General features: G+C 41.1%; 2 protein-coding genes across 2 annotated transcripts; one reads left to right on the top strand and one right to left on the bottom strand.

The window, feature by feature from the left end:
* Positions 1 to 83: 83 nt before the first annotated feature.
* phgdh (phosphoglycerate dehydrogenase) lies at positions 84 to 17,035 on the bottom strand (the record flags this gene model as incomplete). The annotated part of the gene is made up of 12 exons (XM_084162126.1): positions 84 to 238; positions 546 to 762; positions 873 to 1,000; positions 1,353 to 1,491; positions 7,103 to 7,255; positions 14,932 to 15,080; positions 15,196 to 15,328; positions 15,417 to 15,515; positions 15,694 to 15,748; positions 15,904 to 15,969; positions 16,128 to 16,279; positions 16,898 to 17,035. 12 exons carry the CDS (start codon positions 17,033 to 17,035, stop codon positions 84 to 86), a joined length of 1,584 nt encoding a protein of 527 aa, XP_084018252.1.
* A 2,873-nt stretch (positions 17,036 to 19,908) lies between these two features.
* cfap210 (cilia and flagella associated protein 210) lies at positions 19,909 to 21,481 on the top strand (the record flags this gene model as incomplete). The annotated part of the gene is given in 11 exon segments (XM_084161602.1): positions 19,909 to 20,004; positions 20,006 to 20,042; positions 20,045 to 20,085; positions 20,189 to 20,278; positions 20,282 to 20,325; positions 20,484 to 20,664; positions 20,822 to 20,940; positions 20,942 to 20,987; positions 21,160 to 21,280; positions 21,283 to 21,348; positions 21,351 to 21,481. Coding segments are annotated over 11 exon segments (972 nt in total).
* Between the last annotated feature and the right edge of the window lie 627 nt (positions 21,482 to 22,108).

Below are 22,108 nucleotides of genomic sequence, written 5' to 3'. Positions count from 1 at the left end.
TACTCAAATCTTCAGTGGTTAGATTTTTAGACATTGGAATGTACTGGTCCTTCAGCATTGTAACAATGCTCTCTCATTGCCATTTACACAGAGAGCTGTGCTGCTTCTTTCACTAAAGGTTTTAAGGCACCAAGGTCCCCCAAGAGAGAGGATAACCCCACACAATACCACTGATCTCCACTACGAGCTGCAGGGGCACTGAATGACTCCATTTCCACTCCTGCCGTGGCCAGCAAACCTGAGGAAAGAGTGGGAGACAGTCAAAGTAAAATTAGTTTAAACAGTTATCCTGGTCATCTTGCATTTACAGCTGTGAGAAGCTTATGTCAAGTGCTGGCTCGGTGTAAACACATCCTGATTGGAAAAGACAGAAAAAGTAAGAGTTAAGAATGCAGACTGAAAAGAGAAATCATTCAAGTTTGATTATATCAAATAAGTAGCAAAAAAGGGGTATACCTTGCTAACCTTGTCCTGCATAGGGAGACGAATGACCCTATGATCTCGATTAGTAAATAATGTTACAATGTGAAAAATAGCTTTCTCACCAGTCACAGAGGGCAGGAGCTGAGGAGACGCCGCGGCTTTAAAGAACAGCAGGTTGCCAGTGAGAGAGACAGGCTGTCGGAACACGCTGCGGTTCAGCTCCAACAAGGCTGGTACTCCTCCCTGGACTGAACCAGTAGCTCTGTAGCTAGAGCCGTTGACAGAGATCTCCACCTCACATGCACCTTGAGTCAGACCCTCACTGTGGTTTCTGGTTACCTGAGATTTAAAAAGAAAGTCATCCATCTCAGATAAGATTTATTTATATTACACAAGATATGTCATTAATAAAATGACCTTTAGCCAAGTGTCAATGGGGGCCATTTTACCGTTATTCCAGATTCCTTGGCCAGGGTCAGTGCATTGACCAAATTGGGGCAACTCTGGGACCCATCACTAAGTAATCCAACCATTACTGCTGAAGTCATGTAACCAGAGGAATCTTTCAAGCCGTCTCCTAGTTTGTGATAAAAACAACAGACCATGTTCAGTTTGGAAGGCCAGAGCCCACACTTTTGTGATACACAATTATACCACTAGGGGTAGACAAACCAAAGCTCACAACACCATCTTCCCCTAATACATGTACGTAATGCTTGAATGGCATTCAAAAATGGCATATATTGTATATATATATATATATATTGTCTCCTTTCCCTTATGATCACTGATCTGAGAAGACTGGTTATGTAATGTTGACACAGACTTTCCGCCACATCTTTTCATCTATCAAGCCTGATCAGCAGTTTCAGAGAAGAGTAAGCAATTTATGAATATTAGGACACAGTCTAATGCCTTGGAGTGCTTACCTTGAGTTGTGATTTTGACTTGGCTGAAGGGTTGTTTAGAGGTGGTGCATGATTTCAGCACAGCTCCTATGGCCTCTCCAAGTTTGATCCACTGGTGAGACTCGGGGGAGAATGTGCTTGCCAAAACCTGGGCATTCACCTGCACACACCAAATTACACAACATGTAACCTATCAAAGAAAGTTATACAGCTGCACCATTGAGAGCATCTTGACTGGCTGCATCACTGCTTGGTATGGCAACTGCTTGGCATTCGACCGCAAGGCGCTACAGAAGCCTCTATACCAGGTGCCATCCAGGACCTCTATACCAGGCAGTGTCCGAAGAAGGCCCTAAAATGGTCAAAGACTCCAGCTACCCAAGTCATAGACTGTTCTCTCTGCTTCCGCACGGCAAGTGGTACTGGTTCACCAAGTCTGGAACCAACAGGACCCTGAACAGCTTCTAACCCCAAGCCATAAGACTGCTAAACAGTTAACCAAATAGCTACCATTGACCCTTTTTGCACTAACTTTTGTTACTCATCACATACGCTGCTGCTACTGTTTATTATCCATCCCTTTATTCCTAGTTACATGTACATATCTACCTCGGACCCCTGCACATCGACTCGGTACTGGTACCCAGTGTATATAGCCAAGTTATCATTACTCATTGTGTATTTATTATTAAGCATTCTACTTTTCTATTATTTCTCTATTTTCTTTCTCTCAGCATTGTTGGGAAGGGCCCGTAAGTAAGCTTTTCACTGTTCGTAAACAGGTTTAGACTAAGCATTTGACTAATAAAATTTGATTTGATCAAATGTGGTTTGTGCTTTATTTAAGCAATAAGGCACGTAGGGTGTGGTATATACCATGGCTAAGGGCTGTTCTTAAGCACGACACAACGCAGAGTGCCTGGATACAGCTGTTAGCCGTGGTGTATTAGTCATGTACCACAAACCCCAGAGGTATCTTACTGCTATTATAAACTGGTTACCAACGTAATTAGAATAGTAAAAATACATTTCTGGTCATACCTGTGGTATACGGTCTGTTATAAACTGGGTGGTTCGAGCCCTGAATGCTGATTGGCTGACAGCCGTGGTATATCAGACTGTATACCACGGGTATGACAAAACATATATTTTTACTCCTCTAATTACGTTGGTAACCAGTTTATAATAGCAATAAGGCACGAGGAGGTGTGGTAAATGGCCAATATACCACGGCTAAGGGCTGTATCCAGGCACTCTGCGTTGCGTCGTGACTAAGAACAGCCCTTAGCCGTGCATTCCAGCTGGTGTCTATTCCACAAGTTACCCCCGGCTAAATCTATGGCGTTAAAATGCCTATTTACTCTGTTCCACCTGACAGCACAATCCACTGTCTCAACAGCCCAGGCAGGCAAGTTATAAACTCCAGATCTCCACTATAAAAAGCATCTAGAAATTATCACATATTTCTTTTAGACTAACATTTAGTTTTCAACAGCGGAGATTTGTATAAACCTTGCTGTTTGTCTCTCCGACATTTGCAACATTGTTTCAATATTCAAATTCGATCTCCAGCTGTCGCATAGTAATGAACGTGTCGGGATGAGACAGACAGGCAGCTTTTCTCAGCCAGTTGAAATCATGAATCAGCATCATTTTGATGTACACTACCAGTCAAAAGTTTGGACACCTACTCATTCAAGGGTTTTTCTTTATCTGTACTATTTTCTACATCCTAGAATAATAGTGAAGACATCAAAACTATGAAATAACACTTGTAGTAACCAAAAAAAGTGTTAAACAAATCAAAATATATTTTATATATGAGATTCTTCAAAGTAGCCACCCTTTGCCTTGATGACAGCTTTGCACACTCTTGGCATTCTCTCAACCAGCTTCACCTGGAATGCTTTTCCAACAGTCTTGAAGGAGTTCCTACATATGCTGAGCACTTGTTGGCTGTTTTTCCTTCACTCTGCGGTCCATCTCATCCCAAACCATCTCAATTGGGTTGAGGCCGGGTGATTGTGGAGGCCAGGACATCTGATGCAGCCCTCCATCACGCTCCTTGGTCAAATAGCCCTTACACAGCCTGGAGGTGTGTTGGGTCATTGTCCTGTTGAAAAACAAATGATAGTCCCACTGAGCCCAAACCAGATGGGATGGCGTATCGCTGCAGAATGCTGTGGTAGCCATGCTGGTTAAGTGTACCTTGAATTCTAAATAAATCAGACAGTGTCACCAGCAAAGCACCCCCACACCATCTCCTCCTCCATGCTTCATGTTGGGAACCACAAATGCGGAGATCATCCGTTCCCCTACTCTGCGTCTCACAAAGACACGGCAGTTGGAACCAAAAATCTCTAATTTGGATTCATCAGACCAAAGGACAGATTTCCACCAGTCTAATGTCCATTGCTCGTGTTTCTTGGCCCAAGCAAGTCTCTTCTTCTTATTGGTGTCCTTTAGTAGTGGTTTCTTTGCAGCAATTCGACCATGAAGGTCTGATTCACGCAGTCTCCTCTGAACAGTTGATGTTGAGATGTGTCTGTTAGTCAAACTCTGTGAAGCATTTATTTGGGCTGCAATTTCTGAGGCTGGTAACTCTAATGAACTTATCCTCTGCAGCAGAGGTAACTCGGGGTCTTCCATTCCTGTGGCGGTCCTAATGAAAGCCAGTTTCATCATAGCGCTTGATGGTTTTTGCGACTGCACTGAAATTTTCCGTATTGACTGACCTTCATGTCTTAAAGTAATGATAGACTGTCATTTCTCTTTGCTTATTTGAGCTGTTCTTGCCATAATATGGACTTGGTCTTTTACCAAATAGGGCTATCTTCTGTATACCACCCCTACCTTGTCACAACACAACTGATTAGCTCAAACGCATTAAAGAAGGAAAGAAATTCCACAAATTAACAAGGCACTGTTAAAAATCTGTTAATTGAAATGCATTCCAGGTGACTACCTCATGAAGCTGGTTGAGAGAATGCCAAGAGTGTGCAAAGCTGTCATCAAGGTGGCTACTTTGAAGAATCTCAAATATAAAATATATTTTGATTTGTTTAACACTTTTTTGGTTACTACATGATTCCATATGTTATTTCATAGTTTTAATGTCTTCACTATTATTCCACAATGTAGAAAATAGTAAAAATAATGAAAAACCCTTGAATGAGTAGGTGTGTCCAAACTTTTGACTGGTACTGTATGTATGTATCCTCTGTCAGGTTGGATGGGGAGCATCGCTGCACAGCTATTTTCATGTCTTTCCAGAGATTTTAGATTTGGTTCAAGTTCGGGATCTGGCTGGGCCACTCAAGGACATTCAGAGATTTGTCCCGAAGCAACTCCTGCGTTGTCTTGGCTGTGTGCTTAGGGTCGTTGTCCTGTTGGAGGGTGAACCTTCGCCTCAGTCTGAGGTCCTGATCGCTCTGGAGCAGGTTTTCATCAAGGATCTCTCTGTACTTTGTTCTGTTTATCTTTCCTTCGATCCTGACTAGTATCCCAGTCCCTGCCGCTGAAAAACGTCCCCAGCATGATGCTGCCACCACCATGCTTCAACGTAGGGATGGTGCCAGGTTTCCTCCAGACGTGACGCTTGGCATTCAGGCCAAAGAGTTCAATCTTGGTTTCATCAGACCAGAGAATCTTGTTTCTCATGGTCTGAGAGTCCTTTAGTTGCCTTTTGGCAAACTCCAAGTGGGCTGTCATGTGCCTTTTACTGAGGAGTGGCTTCTGTCTGGCCACTCTACCATAAAGGCCTGATTGGCGGAGTGCTGCAGAGATGGTTGTCCTTCTGGAAGGTTCTCCCATCTCCACAGAGGCCAAGGCCCTTCTCCCCCGATTGCTCAGTTTTGCAGGGCGGCCAGCTCTAGGAAGAGTCTTGGTGGTTCCAAACTTCTTCCATTTAAGAATGATGGAAGCCACTGTGTTCTTGGGGACCTTCAATGCTGCAGAAATGTTTTGGTAACCTTCCCCATATCTGTGCCTCGACACAATCCTGTCTCGGAGCTCTACAGATAATTCCTTCGACCTCATGGCTTGGTTTTTGCTCTGACATGCACTGTCAACTGTGGGACCTTATATAGACAGGTGTGTGCCTTTCCAAATCATGTCCAATCAGTTGAATTAACCACAGGTGGACTCCAATCAAGTTGCAGAAACATATCTCAAGGATGATCAATGGAAACAGGATGCACCTGAGCTCAATTTCAAGTCTCTGAGCTCAATTTCAAGTCTCATAGCAAAGGGTCTAAATACTTATGTAAATAAGGTATCTGTTTTGTATTTTTAATACATTTGCACACAAAAAAAACAAATGTTTTTGCTTTGTCATTATGGGGTATTGTGTGTAGATGGATCAAATTGTTTTTTTCTCATCAATTTTAGAATAAGGCTGTAACATATGAAAATGTGGAAAAAGAGAAGATGTCTGAATACTTTCACTGCATATATACACACAAATAAATATCAATAGAAAACAGGTAAAACGAAGTGCAGCTTGTTTGCAGTCTTTCCAGCTTCAGTTAGAAGTGATTGTGTTAGCTGTGTTGTTGGCTAGCTCCTCTGAACAGTGTCCTGACGAGAGAGCACACTTTCTATGCCACGTGAAATCACGCCTCATTAGCTCATTGTTATCGATGTATCCAAATAAATGTCACTAGAAAACAGCTTAAACAAATGCAAATGCAGCTACTTCGTTGCTGGCTGCACTGTTTGACATGACTGTAAGTTAGCCGTAGTTGGCTAGCTAGCAAGCAAGGGATAAGAACGTTGCCAGTCAGTATGGCAATCGAACATTTAGAACAAACGACTGGGTCGCATCTCTGGCAACCGAACCGATAGAACGAAAGATCAGCCGGCTTGGGTCTAACAACATCTGTGCCAATATGTCCTCCCAACACCGGCTTCTCAGGCATTATCACTTAAATATACCACGGCTTTCAGCCAATCAGCATTCAGGGCTCGAACCACCCGGTTTATATAATTTGGAATGAGGAACTGAGAAGGATATCAAGAAGCTCTATTGTTTTGAGATGCATTGCTTTTGCCCAACCGGTTTTACTACACTTCATGTGGAAAATTAACTAACCAACTAACTAACAGGACCCTGAGCAGTTTCTACCCCCAAGCCATAAGACTGTTAAATAGTTCACCAAATACCTACACAGACTATCTGCATTGACCCTTTTTGCACTAACTATTTTGACTCATCACACACTGCTGCTACTGTTTATTATCTATCCTGTTGCCTAGTCACTTTATCCCTACCTATAGGTACATATCTACCTCAATTACCTCGTACCCCTGCATATCGACTCAGTACTGGTACCCCGTGTATAAAGCCAAGTTATTGTTACTCATGCTGTATTTATTTATTGTGTTATTATTTTTCTAGTATTTCTCTTTTTCTCTCTGCATTGTTGGGAAGGGTCCGTAAGAAAGCATTTCACTGTTAGTCTACACCCGTTTACGAAGCATGTGACAAATTAAATTTGATTTGATTTTAACTGTCTAATTGTATTGCCAAGTATGACTCACTAATGAAGACACATTCTCGAAATGAAACTATCATTAGAATCCGATCTGAACAACCTCAAGGGTTACATTTTGTGTTACATTGTGACCAACATGTTCAATTCGGGAAACTTTCAAGGTCTGGAAGAACAGTTTTTCTAACCATCGCAACACTGAAACAATCAAAGAAAGAACCCATTAGAATCGGTCACCAATAGGCATTTGCTTGACTGTAATAGGAGAGAAGAACTCACTGCTCCAACCAGGCCCTTGCCCATCACCATGTCCACAATCTGCAGAGCGATGTCCTGTCCACAGCGTGCCTGGGCCTCCTTTGTACTGGCTCCCAGATGAGGACAGCTAATCACATTGGGATGGTTCACCAGGGCACGGTTCTTTGGGGGTTCCTGAGAAAGAATGTAAGTGAGACTGGCAATATTGAGGGGAAGACAAGTAATATAAAAGGTAACTTAATATAAAATATTGGTGTGGTTTAAGTGATGTGGTATTTTTAATTTTTTTAGTGTGTAGATCCAGCTTTAATATTGGAGATATATTGTGGTTTCTATCAATGTAATTGTCTGCATAATTTCCAATCCCCATATATTTTTGTAAATATATACAGTGAGGGAAAAAAGTATTTGATCCCCTGCTGATTTTGTACGTTTGCCCACTGACAAAGAAATGATCAGTCTATAATTTTAATGGTAGGTTTATTTGAACAGTGAGAGACAGAATAACAACAAATAAATCCATAAAAACGCATGTCAAAAATGTTATAAATTGATTTGCATTTTAATGAGGGAAATAAGTATTTGACCCCCTCTCAATCAGAAAGATTTCTGGCTCCCAGGTGTCTTTTATACAGGTAACGAGCTGAGATTAGGAGCACACTCTTAAAGGGAGTGCTCCTAATCTCAGTTTGTTACCTGTATAAAAGACACCTGTCCACAGAAGCAATCAATCAATCAGATTCCAAACTCTCCACCATGGCCAAGACCAAAGAGCTCTCCAAGGATGTCAGGGACAAGATTGTACACAAGGCTGGAATGGGCTACAAGACCATCGCCAAGCAGCTTGGTGAGAAGGTGACAACAGTTGGTGCGATTATTCGCAAATGGAATAATTTCCCTCGGCCTGGGGCTCCATGCAAGATCTCACCTCGTGGAGTTGCAATGATCATGAGAACGGTGAGGAATCAGCCCAGAACTACACGGGAGGGTCTTTCTTGTCAATGATCTCAAGGCAGCTGGGACCATAGTCACCAAGAAAACAATTGGTAACACACTACGCCGTGAAGGACTGAAATCCTGCAGCGCCCGCAAGGTCCCCCTGCTCAAGAAAGCACATATACAGGCCCGCCTGAAGTTTGCCAATGAACATCTGAATGATTCAGAAGAGATCTGGGTGAAAGTGTTGTGGTCAGATGAGACCAAAAACGAGCTCTTTGGCATCAACTCAACTCGCCGTGTTTGGAGGAGGAGGAATGCTGCCTATGACCCCAAGAACACAATCCCCACCGTCAAACATGGAGGTGGAAACATTATGCTTTGGGGGTGTTTTTCTGCTAAATGGACAGGACAACTTCATCGCATCAAAGGGACAATGGATGGGGCCATGTACCGTCAAATCTTGGGTGAGAACCTCCTTCCCTCAGCCAGGGCATTGAAAATGGGTCGTGGATGGGTATTCCAGCATGACAATGACCCAAAACACACGGCCAAGGCAACAAAGGAGTGGCTCAAGAAGAAGCACATTAAGGTCCTGGAGTGGCCTAGCCAGTCTCCAGACCTTAATCCCATAGAAAATCTGTGGAGGGAGCTGAAGGTTCGAGTTGCCAAACGTCAGCCTCGAAACCTTAATGACTTGGAGAAGATCTGCAAAGAGGAGTGGGACAAACTCCCTCCTGAGATGTGTGCAAACCTGGTGGCCAACTACAAGAAACGTCTGACCTCTGATTGCCAACAAGGGTTTTGCCACCAAGTACTAAGTCATGTTTTGCAGAGGGGTCAAATATTTATTTCCCTCATTAAAATGCAAATCAATTTATAAAATTTTTGACATGTGTATTTCTGAATTTTGTTGTTGTTATTCTGTCTCTCACTGTTCAAATAAACCTACCATTAAAATTATAGACTGATCATGTCTTTGTCAGTGGGCAAACGTACAAAATCAGCAGGGGATCAAATACCTTTTTCCCTCACTGTATATACAGTGGGGAAAAAAAGTATTTAGTCATCCACCAATTGTGCAAGTTCTCCCACTTAAAAAGATGAGAGAGGCCTGTAATTTATATCATAGGTACACGTCAACTATGACAGACAAAATGAGAAAAAAAAATCCAGAAAATCACATTGTAGGATTTTTAATGAATTTATTTGCAAATTATGGTGGATAATAAGTATTTGGTCAATAACAAAAGTTTCTCAGTACTTTGTTATATACCCTTTGTTGGCAATGACACAGGTCAAACGTTTTCTGTAAGTCTTCACAAGGTTTTCACACACTGTTGCTGGTATTTTGGCCCATTCCTCCATGCAGATCTCCTCTAGAGCAGTGATGTTTTGGTGCTGTCGCTGGGCAACACGGACTTTCAACTCCCTCCAAAGATTTTCTATGGGGTTGAGATCTGGAGACTGGCTAGGCCACTCCAGGACCTTGAAATGCTTCTTACGAAGCCAGTCCTTCGTTGCCCGGGCGGTGTGTTTGGGATCATTGTCATGCTGAAAGACCCAGCCACGTTTCATCTTCAATGCCCTTGCTGATGGAAGGAGGTTTTCACTCAAAATCTCACGATACATGGCCCCATTCATTCTTTCCTTTACACGGATCAGTCGTCCTGGTACCTTTGCAGAAAAACAGCCCCAAAGCATGATGTTTCCACCCCCATGCTTCACAGTAGGTATGGTGTTCTTTGGATGCAACTCAGCATTCTTTGTCCTCCAAACACGACGAGTTGAGTTTTTACCAAAAAGTTATATTTTGGTTTCATCTGACCATATGACATTCTCCCAATCCTCTTCTGGATCATCCAAATGCACTCTAGCAAACTTCAGACGGGCCTGGACATGTACTGGCTTAAGCAGGGGGACACGTCTGGCACTGCAGGATTTGAGTCCCTGGCGGCGTAGTGTGTTACTGATGGTAGGCTTTGTTTCTTTGGTCCCAGCTCTCTGCAGGTCATTCATTAGGTCCCCCCGTGTGGTTCTGGGATTTTTGCTCACCGTTCTTGTGATCATTTTGACCCCACGGGGTGAGATCTTGCGTGGAGCCCCAGATCGAGGGAGATTATCAGTGGTCTTGTATGTCTTCCATTTCCTAATAATTGCTCCCACAGTTGATTTCTTCAAACCAAGCTGCTTACCTATTGCAGATTCAGTCTTCCCAGCCTGGTGCAGGTCTACAATTTTGTTTCTGGTGTCCTTTGACAGCTCTTTGGTCTTGGCCATAGTGGAGTTTGGAGTGTGACTGTTTGAGGTTGTGGACAGGTGTCTTTTATACTGATAACAAGTTCAAACAGGTGTCATTAATACAGGTAACGAGTGGAGGACAGAGGAGCCTCTTAAAGAAGAAGTTACAGGTCTGTGAGAGCCAGAAATCTTGCTTGTTTGTAGGTGACCAAATACTTATTTTCCACCATAATTTGCAAATAAATTCATTAAAAATCCTACAATGTGATTTTCTGGATTTTTTTTGTGTGATTTGTCTGTCATAGTTGACATGTACCTATGATGAAAATTACAGGCCTCTCTCATCTTTTTAAGTGGGAGAACTTGCACAATTGGTGGCTGACTGAATACTTTTTTCCCCCACTGTATAGTATCTCACAAAAGTGAGTACATCCCTCACATATTTGAGTATATCTTTTCACGTGACAACACTGAAGAAATGACACTTTGCTACAATGTAAAGTAGTGAGTGTACAGCTTGTATAACAGTGTAAATTTGCTGTCCCCTCAAAATAACTCAACACACAGCCATTAATGTCTAAACCGCTGGCAACAAAAGTGAGTACACCCCTAAGTGAAAATGTCCAAATTGGGCCCAATTAGCCATTTTCCCTCCCCGGTGTCATGTGACTCGTTAGTGTTACAAGGTCTCAGGTGTGAATGGGGAGCAGGTGTGTTAAATTTGGTGTCATCGCTCTCACACTCCCTCATACTGGTCACTGGAAGTTCAACATGGCACCTCATGGCAAAGAACTCTCTGTGGATCTGAAAAAAAGAATTGTTGCTCTACATAAAGATGGCCTGGGCTATAAGAAGATTGCCAAGACCCTGAAACTGAGCTGCAGCACGGTGGCCAAGACCATACAGCGATTTAACAGGACAGGTTCCACTCAGAACAGGCCTCGCCATGGTCGACCAAAGAAGTTGAGTGCACATGCTCAGCGTCATATCCAGAGGTTGTCTTTGGGAAATAGACGTATGAGTGCTGCCAGCATTGCTGCAGAGGTTGAAGGGGTGGGGGGGGTCAGCCTGTCAGTGCTCAGACCATACGCCGCGCACTGCATCAAATTGGTCTGCATGGCTGTCGTCCCAGAAGGAAGCCTCTTCCAAAGATGATGCCCAAGAAAGCCCGCAAACTGTTTGCTGAAGACAAGCAGACTAAGGACATGGATTACTGGAACCATGTCCTGTGGTCTGATGAGACCAAGATAAACTTATTTGGTTCAGATGGTGTCAAGCGTGTGTGGCGGCAACCAGGTGAGGAGTACAAAGACAAGTGTGTCTTGCCTACAGTCAAGCATGGTGGTGGGAGTGTCATGGTCTGGGGCTGCATGAGTGCTGCCGGCACTGGGGAGCTACAGTTAATTGAGGGAACCATACTGAAGCAGAGCATGATCCCCTCCCTTCGGAGACTGGGCCGCAGGGCAGTATTCCAACATGATAACGACCCCAAACACACCTCCAAGACGACCACTGCCTTGCTAAAGAAGCTGAGGGTAAAGGTGATGGACTGACCAAGCATGTCTCCAGACCTAAACCCTATTGAGCATCTGTGGGGCATCCTCAAATGGAAGGTGGAGGAGTGCAAGGTCTCTAACATCCACCAGCTCTGTGATGTCGTCATGGAGGAGTGGAAGAGGACTCCAGTGGCAAGCTGTGAAGCTCTGGTGAACTCCATGCCCAAGAGGGTTAAGGCAGTGCTGGAAAATGATGGTGGCCACACAAAATATTGACACTTTGGGCCCAATTTGGACATTTTCACTTAGGGGTGTACTCACTTTTGTTGCCAGCGATTTAGACATTAATGGCTGTGTGTTGTGTTATTTTGAGGGGACAGCAAATTTACACTGTTATACAAGCTGTACACGCACTAATTTACATTGTAGCAAAGTATAATTTCTTCAGTGTTGTCACATGAAAAGATATACTCAAATATTTACAAAATGTGAGGGGTGTACTCACTTTTGTGAGATACTGTATATATATATATATATATATATATATATATATATATATATATATATATATATATATACACATACATACACACACACACACACACACAACCGTTCAAAAGCTTGGGGTCACTTAGAAATGTCCTTGTTTTCTAAAGAAAATCATTTATTTTGTCCACTAAAATAACATCAAATTGATCAGAAATACAGTGTAGACATTGTTAATGTTGTAAATGGCTATTGTAGCTGGAAACAGCTGATTTTTAATGGAATATCTACATAGGCGTACAGAGGCCCATTATCAGCAACCATCAGTCCTGTGTTCCAATGGCACGTTGTGTTTGCTAATCCAAGTTTATCATTTTAAAAGGTGAATTGATCATTAGAAAACTATTTTGCAATAATGTTAGCACAGCTGAAAACTGTTGTGCTGATTAAAGTCGCCTCTTCAATGCCAATAGTGTGCAAAGCTGTCATCAAGGCTACTACTTTGAAGAATCTGAAATATAAAATATATTTTTGGTTACTACATGATTCCATATGTGTTATTTCATAGTTTTGATGTCTTCACTATTATTCTACAATGTAAAAAATAGTAACAATTAAGAAAAACCCTTCAATGAGTAGGTGTGTCCAAAATTTTGACTGGTAGTGTATATCTTTTTTTCTTTATTATTTTCCTGCTAACCCTACCACTCCTACTACCCTAATTGGAGTAAACTAATGTCAACAACACTTTGGCTTCTACATTTTACAGACACAGTATAATTTACATTAGTTATCTTTGTTTTTACCCTCAACCCCTCCCATCCATCTCTGAAGACCATCCAGTTTTGATTTGTTTTGTTTCACAAAAGTTCTGAACCTTTCTATTCTCAAGATTGTACATTAAAGATAAACATTTTTGCTAAAAGTATTATTAATCAATTGACTATGACTTTTCAAATCACCCAGCAGTGCTATTTGCAGAGTTAGCTCCAGGTAAATATTGCAATTCTTCAGCCATTCTTTTGCGACCAAAAACTATCTACAGATGGACAGTACCAAAACAAATGATCTAATAATTCTGTCTCTGCGCATCAAAATATGCAGAGCTGGGATGGTTGTATCCCTATATACATTGCATTCGGAAAGTAGTCAGACACCCATTCTAAAATGGATTTAAAAAATGTTTTTAAATAACTCAATCTACACACAATACCTCATAATGACAAAGCCAAAACAAGTTCAGAAATTTTTGCGAAAGTATTAAAAATAAAGAAACTGAAATACCTCATTTACATAAGTATTCAGACCCTTTGCTATGAGACTCAAAATTGAGCTCAGGTGCATCCTGTTTCCATTGAGCATCCTTGAGATGTTTCTACAACTTGATTGGAGTCGACCTGTGGTAAATTCAATTGATAGGACATGATTTGGAAAGGCACACACCTGTCTACATAAGGTCCAACAGTTGACAGCGCATGTCAGAGCAAAAGCCATAAGGTCGAAGGAATTGTCCGTAGAGCTCTGAGACAGGATTGTGTCGAGGCACAGATCTGGGGAAGGGTACCAAAAAATGTCTGCAGATCCTTGATGAAAACCTGCTCCAGAGCGCTCAGGACCTCAGACTGAGGCGAAGGTTCATCTTCCAGCAGGACAACAACCCTAAGCACACAGCCATGACAACGTAGGAGTGGCTTCGGGACAAGTCTCTGAATGTCCTTGAGCGGCCCAGCCAGAGCCTGGACTTGAACCCGATCGACCATCTCTGGAGAGACCTGAAAATAGCGTTGCTCCCCATCCAACCTGACAGAGCTTGAGGATCTGCAGAGAAGAATGGGAGAAACTCCCCAAATACGAGTGTGCCAAGCTTGTGCTGCCAAAGGTGTTTCAACAAAGTACTGAGTAAAGGGTCTGAATACTTATGTATAATTTGATCTTTGTTTTTTACTTTTTTATAAAAATGTGCAACAATTTCTACAAACTTGTTTTTGCTTTGTTATTATGGGGTTTTGTGTGTAGATTGATGAGGGGAAACAATTATTTAATCCATTTTAGAATAAGGCTGTAACGTAACAAAATGTGGGAAAAAATTAAGGGGTCTGTCTGAATACTTTCCGAATGCATCATTCTATTGGTTGCAAGAATTCTGTATAATTTCAATTAAAAAACTAATTTTGAATCCAGCGTTGTTTTGTGTATCAGTTCATTAACCATGTGCCATGGAGTCGGTACATCGCAAATCTCTTCCCAACTATTTTGCAATCTGTATGTCACAGCTGTAAAAATGTTGGTCCTTAAATGAAAATGTTATACTTTTTTTTTTATCACTGTTTTCTTTAACCAATTTTGGTCTTTAATGCACAGACAAGTTCCTTACTTTCTCCTCTTTCCACTTTTGTGGGAATGCTCCTATTAGTTGGTTGTAATTTTGGATAGAGCAGACATTTCCATATATTTTTGTTAGCTGCATGCGTGACATAACTCCACCAGACCTATTTATGTTATCATTTACAAAGATTAGACCTTTTTTAAACATGTTTTCCAAAAATAATGTTTATTTTATTAATTAGTATATTTGAGTTTAACAATAGTATTTGTTGTATTATTTGTTCTGTCTTTTTTGGTGGATTAAACTGAAATTGCAACCAACTTTCTATGGCTTGTTAAAAATATTATGTGATGTGGTATTCTTGCCTCGACAAAAACATCGAGGCCAGCCCCTCCACACTGTCTAGACTCCAAAGCTCTGAGGAGCGCATCCTCATCGATGATGCCCCCACGTGCACAGTTCACGACCTTTACACCTTTCTTGCACTTTGCAAATGACGTGTCGTTCAGTAGTCCTAGGAGAAACAACAATTTAACCTCAAGTGGAAAATGTTTTTTGTTTGTTTGATGGTCGATGTAATCACTTTCCACCCTCCAGTACTACAACCATGCTACCTCTGTAAAACTCACCAGCTGTAGAAGGCATGAGGGGAGTGTGGACAGTGATGTAATCACACTGGGGCCACAGCTGCTCCAGAGACATCTGCTCCACCCCCCAGGTAGCAGTCACCTCAGGAGGGGTGATTGGATCATAGCCGATGGTCTGTCGAAAGCTAATTCAGTTACCACTATTGTGCTACAGTAGACAGCTTTTAAAGATCGTTTTACTTTTCACAGGATTATGAACTGACCTTCATGCCAAAGGACTGCATTCTGATGGCAACTTCCTTTCCAATTCTTCCAAGTCCAACTATTCCAAGTATTTTGCCGTACATCTCTGCGCCCATGAACTGCAAAATCATTAACACAACTTTGACCCAGGTCCCTGAAGAGTTTGAGACTCCATAGATTTAAAGATCAGATTTAATTAGTGATGATTGGATGGACACTGGGGTAGACCATGTGACAGTAATTGCTTTGTGTGTCAAAATAAAACTCCTAATGGAGGGAAGCCAAAATACTCTTTACCTTTTTACGATCCCAGTTCCCTGCTTTCATGGACATGGCTGCTTGTGGCACATGTCTAGGAAGATAATGGTTTTTAATGAAGTTATATCAAACTTTCCTGTAAAAGTAGGATGAAAAGGACAGATGGGGGTGTATAGTGCAAAGCAATGTCTAACCAATGCCATGAAATATGCCGAGAGGTAGTCTGTATCATCTGTTGTAGTGTCTTACCTTGAGAGGCTCATCAACAGGGTACATGTCAGCTCTGCAGCACTGATTGTGTTGCCACTTGGTGTGCTATAAAAGGGAAATTACACATACAATAGTCTAATATTCAGGGAAAATACATATCTGTGGTGATTTGATTTAGACATAGGAGTTGCCTTAAAACTATACACGGATGCATCAACAACTTAGGACTTATTTCGAATGATACTATTATTTTGCAAACTTACTTCATGACAATTATGCCCTTTATGGTGGCAGCATCCACATCCACGTTGTCAACGCCTGTCCCAGCTCTTCCAACAATTTTGAGGTTACCAGCAGCATTGATGACATCAGCTGTCACCTTTGTTGCAGATCGAACCACCAGGCCATCATATTCCTGGAGGTGGATTGAAAAGGAAAAATTATGAGCTGCATAGTGATGCCAGTGCATGAAAAAAAAAAAAATTGTTCATTGGAGTAATTTGAAGAGTTTAGGAATGAATTTATAGTTGGAATTGTTTCATGAATCAAACACATTCAAGTTATTGATTTGGCATCACATGGTGTCATGAGGAAGACAAGCCAAATATTAGATTAGTTGCCTCTGGTGTAATTGATCAAACTATGTATAGCCTACATTTTGAAAGTACCAGGTAGAACGGGTAGAAAGCCCCAGTCTAAATGTAATCATATACGAGGGAAATCAGTCATTTCTGGCGCAGTTGCATCAGATTTCCAAGGCGGTACTACTATAGCGCGACACCAGAGAGGTCAGGATCGCACATGCAAGAATCCACTAAACTGCAATTGCTGTAAATCATCCGCAAAATAAAATCCAGTTGTAGGTTATTCAACCAATGACCAAACGCGATATACTTTTTCCATTTTATACATTTGATACCAACTTTGAAATGTTGCACATTTTAGAAAGTCATCGTGCAACAAAAATGCATGTCATGCCCGAAATGTTTAATACGAGGAATGCGTGCAAATGAGAAAATATGTAAACCCTTACCTTGATCTCCGCAATCAAGTCATCCTTACTCATGTTTTGCTTCTCTGTAACTTGGATTCCATTTTCTTGCAGGATCTTCTTACAACAAGGATCAACAATTTCACTTATTAAAATGCGTTTAATGGATATTGGGGCCATTTTGCTGTTCTCTCAACAGTTGGGTACAATTTCACAGATGAATGAGTGAACCGTTTTACGTAAACTGATGGACACGCTGAAAAGTTCTCAGTTCAGTTGGTTTTGAATAAATTAAAATAAAAACTCGGCTAAGGACTGCCCCTTTCAAAGTAAACCCGCCTCTTCTCATCTCCAGTTTTCTGACGTGATGCTAAAACAGGGAGAGGCAATATAGTGTAGCTGTAACCACATAAATGGTCTTTGCTATAATTTGTTGGACCAGAAATACTATGCAATCATCACCTGGCAATGTTGTACAGTAGTAATACAATTCTGCTGATTATTTGTTTTAAAGACAGATTTTATTTATTTATTAAAAATGTTCAAAACTGAATAAAAATTGTATTTGTGTGCAAGCCACACTCCCTTAAACATGGTACATTTGTAGCTGATTTCTCAAGAACATCAGTTCAGATTTAGTGAGCCAGCTTTCAAAGTCTGTGATAGGCTCCCTAAGCCAAGCACAGACTTAAGCACCTCAATTAGACTGACTATCACATGACAGGCCTTTCTCTGTTCATTACTTGGAATAAAGCTGTAGCGTCAAACACCACCCTTAACATTACCCAGTCTTTCTATGGTTATGCAGTTAGCTGATCTATAATTTCTCCTTTAAAAAAATGCAACATTATTTATCTAGTGGTCTGTGTATAATCTTGAATAGATATCTAGTTTACATACTTGTATTGTCTATACATATAGCTGGGCAAGCACTAGGAAAAGAATGGACTAAAGGAGCCTAACTTTACTCCTTATAGTCCAAGGATTTTACATGTTCTGTTTGAAGGCGAATTGGCTCTGGAAGCCAAAACAGACAAATACGCCAGCTAAACGTGAATCGAAGCTCAATTGCGGTATGGATCTAAAAACATAAATGTAAAAATATTAAAGCAATAACTATGCATAGCACACCACAGCATAACAACATTGTTATTCCATGACCATAACACTGTTGTTGTTTTTTCGTTTCTCCCATTATCAGTGCAAGCAGTTGAGCGGAAATGTTTAGGGATGCAACCACCAGATCTCCGAGAAGTCACTGTTTTGCCCAATGCCGAATGGCTCCGAATTCAAGGTAGTTTGAACCAGGGGAATAAAATTAAGGAGAGTCTAAAGGAAGCATCCAAACAATGAGAGGCTATGCACCTGAGGTCACCTGTAGACTTTCCATCACCATGAAGAAAAACAATGCACAATACAGTAATTGAGTACACCGAGAGATCAAGTGGTTTGTGATGATGTGGCTAGAGCGTAGAGCATAGAAACTGCAATACTAGGGTTGTGGGTTTAATTCCCACATGGGAACCAGTACGAAAATGTATGCACTCACGACTGTAAGTTGCTGTAGATAAGAGAGTCTACTGAAAAGGAATGAATAGACCATTTCAGTTTTCACATCGAAATATGTTGCATTTGCAAAGTTTTTCAAGAAACTGGAAAAAAGATCAAGTAAGTATTTGTATATTCCAGAAGTATTATCAAATTAACTTTTTTGTACAGATAATTATCACTCAAGTTACAAATGCTGGTAAACACTCAAACACAGTGCTTCGGAAAGTATTCAGACCCCTTTACCTTTTCCACATTTTGTTACAGCCTTATTCTAAAATTGATTAAAAACAAAAAAAAATCCTCAGCAATCTACACACAATACTCCATAATGACAAAGTGAAAACAGGTTTTTAGGGAGGTGACCAAGAACCCGATGGTCACTCTGACAGAGCTCTAGAGTTCCTCTGTGAAGATGGGAGAACCTTTCAGAAGGACAACCATCTCTGCAGCACACCACCAATCAGGCCTTTATGGTAGAGTGACCAGATGGAAGCCACTCCTCAGTAAAAGGCACATGACAGCCCACTTGGAGTTTGCCAAAAGGCACCTAAAGACTCTCAGACCATGAGAAACAAGATTCTCTGGTCTGATGAAAACAAGTTTGAACTTTTTGGCCTGAATTTCAGCGGCAGGGACTGAGAGACTAGTCAGGATCGAGGCAAAGATGAACGGAGCAAAGTACAGAGAGATCCTTCATGAAAACCTGCTCCAGAGCGCTCAGGACGTCAGACTGGGGCGAAGGTTCACCTTCCAACAGGACAACGACCCTAAGCACACAGCCAAGACAACGCAGGAGTGTCTTCGGCACAAGTCTCTGAATGTCCTTGAATGGCCCAGCTAGAGCCTGGACTTGAACCTGATCGAACATCTCTGGAGACCTGAAAATAGCTGTGCAGCAACACTCCCAATCCAACCTGATAAAGCTTGAGAGGATCTGCAGAGAAGAATGGGAGAAACTCTCCAAATACAGGTGTGCCAAGCTTGTAGCATCATACCCAAGAAGACTCGAGGCTGTAATCGCTGCCAAAGGTGCTTCAACAAAGTACTGAGTAAAGGGTCTGAATACTTATGTAAATGTGATATTTCCATTTTTTATTTTGTATAAATGAGCAAAAATGTCTAAAAACCTGTTTTTGCTTTGTCATTATGGGGTATTGTGTGTAGATTGAGGGGGGAAAAAACAATTTAATCAATTTTGAATAAGGCTGTAACGTAACAAAATGTGGAAAAGGTCAAGGGGTCTGAATACTTTCCGAAGGCACTGTACATTTAGTTAAAAACCATTTCACTATTAGCGGACTGATATTGACGTCTTCAGCGCAGGCATTTTTTTTATTCTGCATCCGCACAAAACAGTAAGTCTCATTGAAGCCTAACAATCTGGCAGCAGTTACCAAATTGAATATCTATGTCATAGACTACCAAATACTCTACCATGAAGTCGAATTAATTTAAATGTAGTTCAAATAGAATAGACTGAATGCTATCATTGGTTTAGTATGATGAATGGTCTCGTCCCTATTAGGGCTAGGGAACATGAAATAGAACGTGAGAAGCTGGAAGACAAGAAAGAGGCAGAGGAACTCCAGCGACTAAAATAGCTTTTTTCTGTGGGAGCAAGGCATGCAGGAGCAAAACTAAGAAGCGCAGCAGTGAAATATCATGAAACACATGTTAAGGTATTTGGATGTAATCAATGTTCAAATGTCTTACTCACTAGAGCAAAATTACACAAGATTCATTGTGGTGTATTAATAAATCCTGCATTTGTATTTAAAGAAGCGTCTATCTAACAGAGATATCATTAGAGCAATAGAGGCACAAAAGCAAGAGATAGAAGAAGAGCGCAGGAGGCCTTTTGCAAATGCAAAATAGAAAGTTGTGAAGTTAAGGAAAGACAAAGAGGAAGAGCTGTTCAGGTGAGTAGACCTAGGATGAGAAAGGAAATCACATGAGAAAACATTTGAAGTACCACAATAAGAAATTGGTATATCTGTGGCATCACTAGTCAACAGTGGTCTTACAATTCTGAAAGTCTCATGGACATAGATTTGCTAAGCCTCTTCTCCCTCCTAAGACAGGTCCATATGCACAGGGAGAGGATCATGAATAAATTGGCTCCACAACAGCAGGAGCAGACGGACAATGAGGAGGAGCTCATCGCCAAGGCTATTATTGCTCAACGTGATGCCAGACTGGCACAGCAGCAGAAGGAGATGGCTATGCTGGACTCCATTGCCTCACAGAGAGAAGCCATGGTATGGCATGTGGGGGTCAATCGCAAGGGGTCAATCAGGAGCTCAAAATATTATTCTCACCAAATTCAACTCTGAATTAATATTTATCAAGGAATAGGCCTGTATGTTACTAAAAACATGTTCCATTATCACAATTACACTGGATTTGTTATTTCAGAGACAAGAACAGGTGCAGAAGGAAAGAGAAGACAACCAGAAAGCCCTTGACATGCTTTATGCCAAGAAAGAGGCGGACAGAATATTTTTTGAAAAACAACATCTGATGGCACAGAAAATTAGAAGATGGAAGAACTCTAAAAGACTACGTTCGGGATCATCAAATGGTGAGCTTGGCTTGTATTTGCACTTTGCCTTTCCATGATTACGTTTCTTGATACTTTTTGGTATAATATCAGCCATTTTTGCAATGACACGTAGTGGAATGTGTCAGCAACTGCTACACTTATAATTAAGCAACATAAGATTTCATTTAACAATTTAAATATTTCTGTTTAGGTTGAAAAACATGCCAAGGAAGAACACATTAGAAAACAACAGGACTTTGAGACCAAAACTACAGAGCTCATTGCTGTGGAGGAGAAGCAGTTCCAGCAGTATGCAAAGAATGTGATCGATACATACAGTACTTACTCCGCAAAGCTGCCAGCAAGGGAATTGGAGGTGGTCTTGGCCCCATCTTTGGAGGAGTTACTTGGTTCAAGATGACACTGGTGTCCAGATGCCCAATTATGTCAGCAGTATATCTCAGGAAGTCAAAGAGCTGAATGAAACATGGTATATTCAGCAATCCAAGAAAAAACTTGGATTCACATGGTAAAGATCTGTTCAAAAGAGCAACATGGGCTGCATTTACAGATCTTTTTTTCACTAATTGGTCTTTTGACCAATCAGATCAGCTCTGAAAGATCTGATGTAATTGGTCAAAAGAACAATCAGTAGAAGAAAGATCAGAATTGGGCTGCCTGTGTGAACGCAGCCATGGTCAGGTAAAGCATGATTATAAAAATAAACCATTTATTACACATACAAAAAAAGAAACTTAATAGGCAAGTTCTTGACTGACATAGTGGGATGATTGCAGTCTTTTTCAGTGCTCCAAAATGATTAATCTCAGAATTATGGGAATGTAGAGATAGTGATGTGTCAGAAAAAATAAAGTGTTTCATTTTGGGAATATACACTCAGTTCAATTAAAACTAGTGCATAAATTGGGAAACAATACTGATAGCCTGGTCCTAGATCTGTACCTACATGACAATAGTCAGAGTTGGATAAAGTACAGATCTGGGACCAGGGTATATAGTTCACCGGTTTCATTTTAATATAGCTTCCAATTGGCTCATTCATCCCCCTCCCTATGAACTATTCCACCAGATTAAAATGTGATGCATTAATGTTCTCTATATCTATTGTATAAATTGTCACTCTTCTGTTAAACAAACTA

The sequence above is a fragment of the Coregonus lavaretus genome (genome assembly GCF_964263955.1).
Source record: "Coregonus lavaretus genome assembly, chromosome: 5".
NCBI lineage: Eukaryota > Metazoa > Chordata > Actinopteri > Salmoniformes > Salmonidae > Coregonus > Coregonus lavaretus.
Note: the sequence above shows the minus strand (reverse complement) of the source record. Positions and strands in the feature narration are given on the sequence as shown.